This window comes from Botryllus schlosseri, chromosome 4 (assembly GCF_051294905.1).
Source record: "Botryllus schlosseri isolate E-star chromosome 4, Bs_hap1, whole genome shotgun sequence".
Taxonomy (NCBI): Eukaryota; Metazoa; Chordata; class Ascidiacea; order Stolidobranchia; family Styelidae; genus Botryllus; species Botryllus schlosseri.
This window is the reverse complement of record NC_137239.1, coordinates 21,487,630-21,498,867: the sequence shown is the minus strand read 5'-3', so window position 1 is coordinate 21,498,867 and position 11,238 is coordinate 21,487,630. Positions and strand designations below refer to the sequence as shown.

The 11,238-nt window shown below is 39.2% G+C and overlaps 1 protein-coding gene across 1 annotated transcript in view; it reads left to right on the top strand.

Moving 5' to 3' along the window:
• The first annotated feature begins 8,030 nt into the window (after window positions 1-8,030).
• The window catches only part of LOC145437414 (uncharacterized), a 35,644-nt gene continuing 32,436 nt past the window's right edge, over window positions 8,031-11,238 (top strand). The window contains exon 1 of the mRNA XM_080314669.1: window positions 8,031-8,172. Within this exon, the coding sequence (XP_080170795.1) occupies window positions 8,067-8,172 (106 nt within the window). The 5' untranslated portion in view covers window positions 8,031-8,066. The remainder of the gene's footprint in view (window positions 8,173-11,238) is intronic.

The window sequence follows — 11,238 nt, the reverse complement described above, 5'->3', positions numbered from 1 at the left end:
AGTGATACTCGATTGCTCGACTCGACTCGAAGCATATTACGGGATTCAGAATCGAATCACTTAGGTACTCGATTTTGCCCAGCCCTACATATAGGACACTATGGTGTCACGGTGATACGTGACCGTCATGCCAAATGTATAATAATTATGGTTCAAATTATGAATGCTTTCATCCTTCGGTGAACTCGATACTCAGGCCTCAACATGGAACAATGCCGTCTGTTCTGGATCATCCCACGACTATGCCGTCTCCTATTACACACCGTGTATCAGTCATGACAATTCCGTTGTCTGGAGAAATCAGAGAGACCGCAATTGTCATCTCGCAGAAAACCTTTTATCGCGAATCGAAAATGAGATATTGGTAATATATTTATAGAATGTACAAGATGGCTTATCCAATTATCATTGCATTGCGTATATTACAGAAACGCGTTACAATCAGGCGAGACTGGCCGTACTAGGGCACTTTGTAAACTGAGGAAAAGGCAGTTTGGAAAATGATCATTGCCGAAAGCAAAGTTTAAAAGGGTTACTTGCTATTAGTTCAGAACAACGGGACCTTGTAACAGTTTTAAATATTCTTGTCGAGCAGAAGAACGATTTGATCCTTTAGAGCCGGGGTCGCCAACTCAAAACGGGCCACTTTTCAAATTTCGTAGCGGCCGTGGGCCGCATGAATTCAATATCGATATCAAGTAGGTAACCACGTTTTAAAACTCTATGCCAGTAAAACGTTGTGTTACCTAACATAGGCGATGGGTATAATGACCACAAAAGAATAAGTAATATTTTGTTAAAGTAATAAAAATATAGCAAAGGATCACTGTCATCAATTTCATTTTATTTTGAACTCTGAGCTGTACGCGATACCTGCAAACGCTTTTGAGAGCTATCGAGATACGTTGCTAGCTGAAAGACTATCTCCAGGTATAGCTTGATCTTGTGGGGAAGCCCTAAAAGCCAGTGGTTCTCAAACCTTTTTAGATATGCCCCCCTTTATGATACTGAAAAATTTCACGCGCCCCTTATAGGCATATCACAAAATGTATCCATAAGACTAGCAATCCCAACGGATAGTTTGATGGCATGGAAGGTTATGAATGTTGAGGAGAGAATTCTATGATATGAATTCCAGATTATACATTGAGAAATAACTATAACTATGATTTAACTATGAATTCGAGGTAAATCGAACGGGGTGCGAAAAATTTTTCAGTTGTCCGCAGCTCCGCGACCCCTTCAGTTGCTTTCACGCCCTCATAAGGGGGCGCGCCCATCGGTTTAAGAACCACTGCCCTAAGCAGTTTTATAATCGTCTCGGTCTTGGCAATGTTTGGTCCATTGCACGTCAATTTTCGGATTTCAAAATGTTTTCATAGCCTTCTTCCGAAATCTCAAATCAAGTCACGGGTCGCAAAATATGACCTCGCGGGCCGCACGCAGCCCGCGTGTTGGTGACCATTGCTTTAGAGACATAGAATTCATCCGGAGATATACCTGGACTTGGGGAAATGATGGTACAATGTACACACAGTGCGTCAAACCTTCGTAGCCGTACTAATGGAAATGTTACCGAGGCAGACAACATACGCCTTTGCTGATGCTTTGTACCAGGCCTCAGATGTTTGTGATTGACGGATTCACTTCCTTGTTTCTTGGCAGTATCTGGTGGTTCATTCTGTGTGAAAATGTGAGACCGATCTAAACAGATCGATCCTCAATTACCCAGCGATATCCCATCTGAAAGCGCAATAACGAACAAGACAGGAGGAATCGAATATAATAGGGTTGGACAGAATCATTCAAGTGGAAGTAGTATTAATAATAATATTCTCAATAATCTCTACCTCTGCAACCCTGGTCAATTCTTCAACTACCGCAATTCTGTAATCTGACCTCTTCATGTATTGCATAGGAAAACAATTTGAGTCTATTACTGAATTCTTAAAAGTTTACTTTACTCTTGCCATTTTACTTAGCAGGTAGAGCGCTCCCCAGGTAACTTGTGGAGCGCCGAATATAGCAATATATCATCCATCCGCTTTATGGCGCTGTAACCAAGGGCATGAAATATAGAAAGTATAATGAATATAACGTAGGGGTACCATACGTCTTCTTTTATAAGAATTTGTCCTCTTTTTTAACATTTTTGAAAGTGTCCTCGGAGGACGCCTCAATGTTCACTTTTTTGGGAATTTGTCCTCTTTTTTGAGAATATTGGTTGAATGTACGTGGAAATTGGACCGAGATCTAGGAAATCAGCGGCCAAGCAACGCTCCGACGTGATTTCCGGGACTTGAGCCTGAAAAATTACCTTTTTTCAGTCAACCGACCGCAAAGTAAGAAAAAATTACCATTTTCACCAGATTTTACTCCAGTTTTGTAGCTCTGGAAATTTTGAAAAAGTGTCCTTTTTTCACATTTCCAAAATACGGTGACCCTAATATAATGATAGGTGTAAAAGACGGAGTGCATAGTTGTAATGAAAGAATGAACATCATGCTGAGGTTTGAAAGCATATATGAATATAACGGTTATGAAAACGGTATGCTTGAATCCGAGTTGAGTGTTGATTTTATTGATTCGAGTTGCGTAAGAGTCAATTTTCTCGAGTACTAAAATTATACGCCTCTAAGAATTGTTTTGTCAAAAATTATTTTGTCAAGAAGTGTCGTTTACATACTTCCTTCACATCGTGACACCGTGTGGAGACTTGAATCGTCAAGCTTGGCTTTATCACAGCATTAGAACATGTTGCCACGGTATCCCGCTTTCACCGAAACGACATCTATTTAAAGTAAGGATCTAACTACCGCGTTGTTACAACGTTAGGCCGTATTTCGTATCTATGCGGCTGACACATACGAAATCATATCTGATAACGTTTGACTGGCAATATTTTATTTGTGGCACCTATTTCAGCTTTAGAAACTTTCGCTATGTGTATGGCGGTATAAAGTGTTGGACCCAGATAAATGTGACACATTACCAACAAATTTCAAAAATGAATACACCCAGTGGAAAGTGGATCATCCCAAATCTCAACCTTTATGCGTCCTTGGGCTTCTGCCTGCGGCACGTTCGCAACGCGCGCAGTCCAACGATTTATTGTCACCGTCCATTATTCCGAACGGTATCGGATAACTTTCTTCAATTTATGGAGAAGTTATGTCGCGCCGCGCGCATAGTCTCGAGTCTCCGTTACGGTGATGACAACAAACAAAGCCTGAATTAGCGACCCATTGTGGTAGAGGTCAATTAAGTAATAGTTATCATTCCATTACTCTGAAATCATTTGAACTAATAACTCAAGGGACGCAGAGAAATGACATCTGATACACACTTGTAAGCTAACAAAAGCATATAGCTTGGCGAGAAAAATCGTTCGATTATATCTTAAAACAATAGGACTAAAATAGTATCTAAGGACCTGCTTGCTTTGGTAACGTGGGTATTTAATGATTACCTATGCGATGATATTAGACGTATTTTTGATACAATGCCGAGAAGTTTCCGATATTCTAGCTGTGAATGATTCGTTGACCTTTGGCGCATTCATTTTTATATCCAAATTAATATTTGCTTTTTTATCAATTGGAGTTGAATATCCTTCATCACAGTAAAGTAAAACCTAACTGAGTTATTGATGATAAGAAATAGGTCGAGCGTGCTCTAATTAATAAACAAAATATGAATATCTATAGCCAGGTCAATATTGCGAAGAGACAGGTCTAGGCTGCATATCGCATTTAGTAATGTGCTCAGATTCAGGTACATATGAGTGATAACGACATGACGGATGTTAAGATGTATTTTGGCATCAAAAGCAGGGGAGAAGTCAGACACTGAATATTTCGCACATCCAACTTACCATCATATCTTGTCTATATGTAAACAGGAAGAAAACAGCGTAGCTAACAGGTTTTGTAGTGAAGACATATCGCTGTTTATGATTTGTGTTATATGATGTCATGTATAACACTGGCCAACACTATTTTTGTTGACTTTGATCAGACAATTGTTCTTCACTAACTTTTGGGCGCTGAATTCAAAAATGACTTCCGTTTTTCTCTATCACGTCAATTTGTTTGGTTAGGCACCCACCACATTGTCTCATAACTAGGGCAAGTTTTTGTTGCAGTTAAATCCGCGGAAAGTTGCATTTATTTATTTATTTTAGACAAAAGTTGCAAAAGTTGCGCTAAAAGATCACATTTTGCACGGTTGACTAAAAAAAGATCAATTTACCGGCTCAACTCCCGAAATACCCGTACTTCAGTGCTGATTTATGGTGTTTCAGTCGAATTTGGCCGTGTATTTCACCAAAACCGAAAGTACTTTCATGAAAAATCGAAAAAGTTGCAAAATGTTGCAAAGAGTTGCATGAAAAAATGGACAAAAGTTGCAAAAAGTTGCACTATAAGATTCCTTCGAACAGCTTAAAACAGCATTCTACATATCTTACGAGTACTTAGGAAGCTGCCGGAAGCTGTAAAAAAAAGTTGCAAAAGTTGCAAAAACTTGCCCTACTCATAACCAGGGCATGGTTTGGTATGGTATGGAACGAGAATTTTCCATACTCCATACTTGCCTTACTCTCTCCATACCATACTTGCAATTTTCCATACCATACCAACATTGTTTCATACCATACTTGATACATATTCCATACTTTCAAATACCTAAATATCATAAGTATATTTCCTTTTCTAGCACCTATATTATTGATATTTCGGATGTCAATATTGCTTAAACTAGCCATGATGCGAATCTAATTCCTGGTAATAGTTTTACAGAGTCTGTTTTGGTGAGGTTTAGTCCACGGTGGTGGGGTGCCGTGTAAGTCTACTCTACAGCTTCTGCAAGCAAAATGAGATAGTCAGCAGATTGTTATCTAGGACCGTCTATAAAAGGGACGTTTAACATACTGCCCGCGGACCGGATGCGGCCCGCGACGAAATTTTGTCCGGCCCGCGGACAGTTTCCCGTCTTACATGATAATGTGGCCCGCGGCCCCAGTCAGCCGAGATTCCCCATCACATGCTTAAACGTAAAATTTTATTGACTGCGTATGTAATTATATAGGTGTGCGCACTGCGCAGCGTGCGAGAGTGGAGCTTATACGCGTAAGTTTGTCGAAGCGAGAAGACTTGCATTATCGGCATTTATGATGTACTCAACCCTAATGAATTGATATCTTGGTAAATTTTGGGTACCGGACTTATGAAACGCTTTGAAATCTTAATTAAGGATTGCGCCATGAGTTAGTTGATCAGAGAGAAACAAACATGGCGGCGCCTGTATGAGAATGCTGTTCTCAAATCCACATTGTATTGTCATTATCGGCGAGAAATGGCTTTGAAGTGACATTGCTGTCGATAAAATACATTCATTAAATACGATTTATTCCTTGTATATATGCGCGAATACTGTATCCGTTGGCTTGCCAAGTACTTAATTTTCCTATATCCGGCCCGCCGAATGGCGAAGTTGCCCGCCCCTACTCCATAATAATATCATCGCATTTCCGGTACATTGGCATGATGCACATGTTAGTTTGAAGTAAATACTCGCAAAATAATTTTTATAATATAGGCGCACCCATAAAATATCCCAGCTACAGGCGATCAATACTGCAGCGATCTGCGTGATTATTAGTACAGCATTTGGTTGGGGTTAGCGTGGCGAGAATTTCAAACTATGTCTACCCCACTCCCTAATTTACAATCCTAATGCGAGAGCGTTTGAAATATGACCGATAAGATATCTCGGTATGCAAATAGTATAAATGTGCGGAGCGGACAATGTTTCTGAAGAAATGTAATTATCAATCGCATTGAGCAATTAGTACGTTGCATCATGATTGCTTGTGAGCTGTCGTCACTCAAGGAATGAGGTATAGTTGGAGTTGCCTACATTACCAATTATTGCGTCACATGATAGATTATGCTCGGGGACGTCGTGTCTAGACTCAATAGAATATCAGATCAACATCACTGTTGTCATTATTATATCACAAAATCATGTCATTCCAAGTGCTCCTAAAACCGTTGCACAATCGCGTATTTGTACCTACACAGCGTTCAATAGTTCACGTTCACACATAACAAAAGCGATCGCATTCCGTGAGCAGCGATCAACGTACGCTTCATGAAGCTTGCACAGATCACGATAAAATGTATAAAACATCAAAGTATGGAAGTATGGAAATGTCGTTCCATACCACAGATTAAAATCTTCCATTCCATACCATACTTGCATTCTTCCATATTCCATACCAAAATATCGATCCATACCATACCATACTTCCATACCATACCATGCCCTGCTCATACCCACATAATAGCACTATTTTTAATATTTTTTGCTTATCGTATAAAACGTTTCAAAAACCACAAGCAATCGAAAGTAAATCAATAGACTTCAAATAAACATTTTTACTGCTTTATTTGGTTGATTTATACTGATATTGCTTTTACATGACAAATAAAGTGCGAGTTTCAGGGTCCAAATTTACGCTAATAACCTATTATGCTGTAGGTTGTCTAGTTTGATACTTGAGCAACAATCAGCTAACATATGTAAGCTCCAATCTACTCTGGTATCATACCCCCATCATCTTCAGATGTTTGGGGACATTTTTTCCTTGTCCATCTCTGACTATGTCAAGGTTTTTAGAGAAATTATTTAGATATTTTAGGTTTTTTGAATATCTTCTGTTCGACATAAAGATATGGCAGTGACACCTGTGTTTCAGGGTTGTATGTCTATCGCTTCGACATCTTCCGGTCTTTTCATTGTATCGCATTTTTGTGGTGTATTGAACTGATAAAATTGCTAATAAACCAATGATGATGATGATGTGCATCCTTATTGTATAACCACTAGATAACACAACATTTCAAAGCTGACACATATGATTCAATCGTGCTCGTGATATTGCAACAATTCAATGTTTCTGTATTACTCCTAATGTTTCTGTATTATTCACGAAGACTAACTCAGTGTTCAATTGTTACTGCACCTAAGACTTTGCCATTTTGGAGAATGGCACACTTTAGGATCCTTTTGGGGCTACCTATAGGCATTTTCCATTCACTTAACTTGAGAATCGTGATTCCCAAATCCTCCGGTAATCCATGGTAACGGTATCATGCCAATGTCAGTATCACGGCAATACACAAAGCTATACCGAAAGTAGGCCCACGAAGAAAAGGCTGTTTCTCCTTCTCTACCTTGCCAAGTAATCTTTTCTCACTTCATAAAGATGTTAAAAGCTCCGAAGATGTCTATTCCAAGTCCCAAAGCTTATTTCAGATCAATAACTCATGTTGATGGACTACTCTACTTTCTGAATCAACTTCGATTTCAAAATTTTCATCAATTGGCCTGCTATCCCTAAGAACTTCATCTTGATCCAAATTATCGAGCGTATAGGAGTTTCAGGTGACACTGAATAACCTGAAAGGGGCATTGGACCTATAGCTGATAGTAAATGGCATATTTATTTTTCTTGTCATATCCTGCAGTTGGAATCAAATATGTGTGTGAAATATCTTCGGATAAGTGCATCCTCTAACCAAAAATGGGTGAAAACATCGGGCTAGATCGATACCAGTACCTTTTCCCTACATAATTCAATCGAGTCCTTCACAATATAACTTAATATATGTTAAAAGTGTGGATTTTTAGATGATATGGAAAAGTAATATGGCTAAATTTGTGAAAATTTGCATATTTCGAGCATATGTCATGTAGCAAAAAGTTGACGTGATAGAAGAAAACTAGTGGCATTTTAGGAATCAGCACCCCAAAATTAGCCTAAATCAAGTGTCAAATCAAAGTCAACAAATTTTTCGTTCAAAATTGTTGCCCAGTGTAATATGTCATGGAAGAAGCCCTTATCAAATCGGTGGAATGTGCTATAACTAGACCTTATAAACGAAATTTCGAGAGATTAGGATTTAAATTTTCGAATATTATTTTCGAAATGAATAACGTAATCGATATTTGCGTCAAAGGTACATCTCAACTGAATTTTGTTTTTGCAGATTTGAAAAATCATGCTGGGTCGGTGTGCTTTCATATCTTTATTGATTTTGTGGACTAGCTACATAGAGCCAAGTCGGTGCCAAGCTGGGGAGGAAGACGTAAGTGTCACTGTTATAGGTAAGTCTATTCAGATAAATACAACCTTCATAGTGACATGCATTAATGCTTTACGAATACCCGCTGGCCATACTGGTAAATACCGGACTATATGCTGCGAGATCTCGCCAAACACAAATGTTGTACTCTGGTACATAACAGATGGAATCTTATATAGCATCCATTGAACATAGCTTGTCAGAGTTAACATACCGCGCATATTATTTGAAAGAAATGCCACTGCTGTCTGCTACCCGCTATTATACTGCCAAAGCTCGCAAAGTCGTGCTGCCGAAAATGAACGGATTTTGTTTAAAAAGTCTTCTTCTATTTCTCATAAAACTATCGCCTCAAACGGTGCTTCTGGTATGCTATACATTTGATCATTATGGTACAACGGTTAAAGCATTGTGACGTACGCTAAGTCCAAAGTAAACCATGGATAATATATTACGACACCATGCTGAAACATACGTCCAAAATTTCTAAATCAGTTCCAAATATGATGTTTCATTTCTCAAATAAATAGACAAGCATTCAAATTCTTGCATTTTCGAATCGACATATCAAATTCTAAAATATTTGTCGGACCGGCAGGAAAGTTGCTACGGACCGGCGGTTCAGAACGACTGATCTACATGATCGGAGTTATGACAGGATCGAAGTCACGTGACGTATAAATAATTATAATACCGATCATTCAATAAATCAATTATCATATATAACACTGGTCAACGAAATGAAGAAAAAAAATTGGCAGAACATCTGAGAGCCGTTTCCGGAGTTTTCGAGGTTGTGGATTACGAATATCACATTAGTTGTGTCAGATTGGCTCTTGTTCATAAGATATTTATACTCCTAAAAAAGCCCAAAATTACTGTATTTACCCTTGAATATTTCACTTGTTAGGAAAAAAATCGCGTTTTTTTTTCTACTTTTATACTGCGCATAAATAGATAATTGACTATGAAGAGCCCTCATGTCATTCTCCATCATTCTATCAATATCAACATGACCTGATGCGAAATATTTGTTTCTCAAAATGTAGTTGGTCAAGCCTAAAAATTGTGCTTTTGCACAAGGAAAATACATATTCACCTGTATCAGTTGGTTATTCTACCAAGACTAAAGAGGAGTATAAAGCTATAAAATTTGTCCCCGAAAAGCTTTACTACAATACTCAACAAGGCAAGGTGGGTATACCCCGAATCCCTATCAAACGAGAAGCTTAAATCTGGTATCTATGATAGATTTCAGATTCGAATACGAATGAAAGATTTCATTTTCATATTAGGAAAGTCTCCCTGCATGTAATATCTCCTGTAGTAAATAAAACTTTTTAGATTATCACAAAGCACCCAGCTACAAATAGTTGGTCCGAAAATTCGCATCTGCATATGGAAAACTTGGAACAAACATGAGCATAAAAGTTCACTTCCTGTTCAGTCATCTTGATATATTTCCTGATCATCTTGTTGATTAGCAAGGGGAGAGGTTCCGCCAAGACAACAAAGGAATGATATCGGGGCAGATGAGATGAACATATTATGACAGACTATTGCTGGAACCTTTCGAGAAACCGCACTAAATTGCTTACAGGCGAAAATCGTACAAAAACAATTGTGCTTTAAAATAAATTAATAATATTAGAATCCAACTGATTATTTCTAATTTACAATAGGTGGTTGACGTAAAACTGATTGAATAACTGCCATGTTATTTGAGTATCTAAGAAATTACTTATATACATGACTGGAGTTCATTCATGTACATGATATCCGTGAAACTATGATAAATCTAATACCCCTAAATATAGCGCTGTTGCTGTATTTTGATTTAAAAGAATCTTATGTGTGCAAAATAACAAGTAGATTGAATTTCTAAACTTTATAGTACGACTGGGCCGATTTTCTATCTAGCCATTATAGCGAAATTGGTAGATAATGGTCTAAATCAGTGGTTCTTAACCTTGCCTCCAGCGCCCCCCAAGGGGCGCTGGTGAATTTGAAGGGGGCGGAAACGCTGAGGGGGCGAAATGGGGGGCGCTGGGCTCAGGGGGGCGGTATGGGGGGCGCTGGAGAAAAATGGCTTCGCAGTAGATGACGTGGTGGTAGGACATATCCTTAATGAGTATTCAGAGCAAATTAACACCGAAAACTTCGTTATATATAGCCTACAAAAGACATATAGGTTTAATTCTCCATGGGCGCCTAAATGACTGGCACCGAATGTTCCTGTCTTGGCAATCTGAACCCCAGAAGAGGAATTCCATCTGGCGGAGAAAAATTATATGCCAGTGAAGAAATACCAATTTGAAATCGTGTGCGTCTTTTAGTTTAGTACGATTGGGCGACAGGGATATCTAAAACTAGATATTCCTGTTAGGCGATATCCTTGTTGGGCGATTCTATATTTTTTGATATAGCAGACAGGAGGTCACGAAATAACATCATGCAACGAAGTCATAGCAACGGGTTCGCCCGCCCGAATATGTTTGATTATCAGTTACGGGCCCTACAGTTTCCAAGACACCTCAAAATGTTCGCTCTACGTTTTGACGAGTCTGCGCACACTCAACAACTCACTGCGCAGACCCTTGTACAACAGTGCGTAACGACTAAAAAAAAGTCATAACTTCGGATTTGTTGTGCGCAACGTAGATTTTCTGTGCGCAGAGACCGTGTCAGCACTGCGCACGTGCGCAGCGTAGAGGGAACATTGCACCTCACTCAGCTCTACCGGTAAATCTGGTAACGTGAGCAGAGAGGACAAGGAATTGATAGCAATATATATGCAATTCCCGATCTTACTGACCGATTTTATCATGAATTATCGAAAGTTTTCGCGCTTCGCACTGGCTTGCTAAACAGTACAGCTGATTTCGTGGCAAAAGCGAACAACGTGATGGGGGGCGGTCGGTTTATCACTCTATGAAAGCACAAGACCCAAGTTCTTTCGGCGGGCCTGACGAAGTGCCGTTTCGTTCCTGCCAAGGGGTATACGCCCGAAGATGTATAATTATTATAGAGGGGTCCTACCTTTTCAATCACACATCACTCAGCTCTACCGGTAAATCGTTGACGCGAG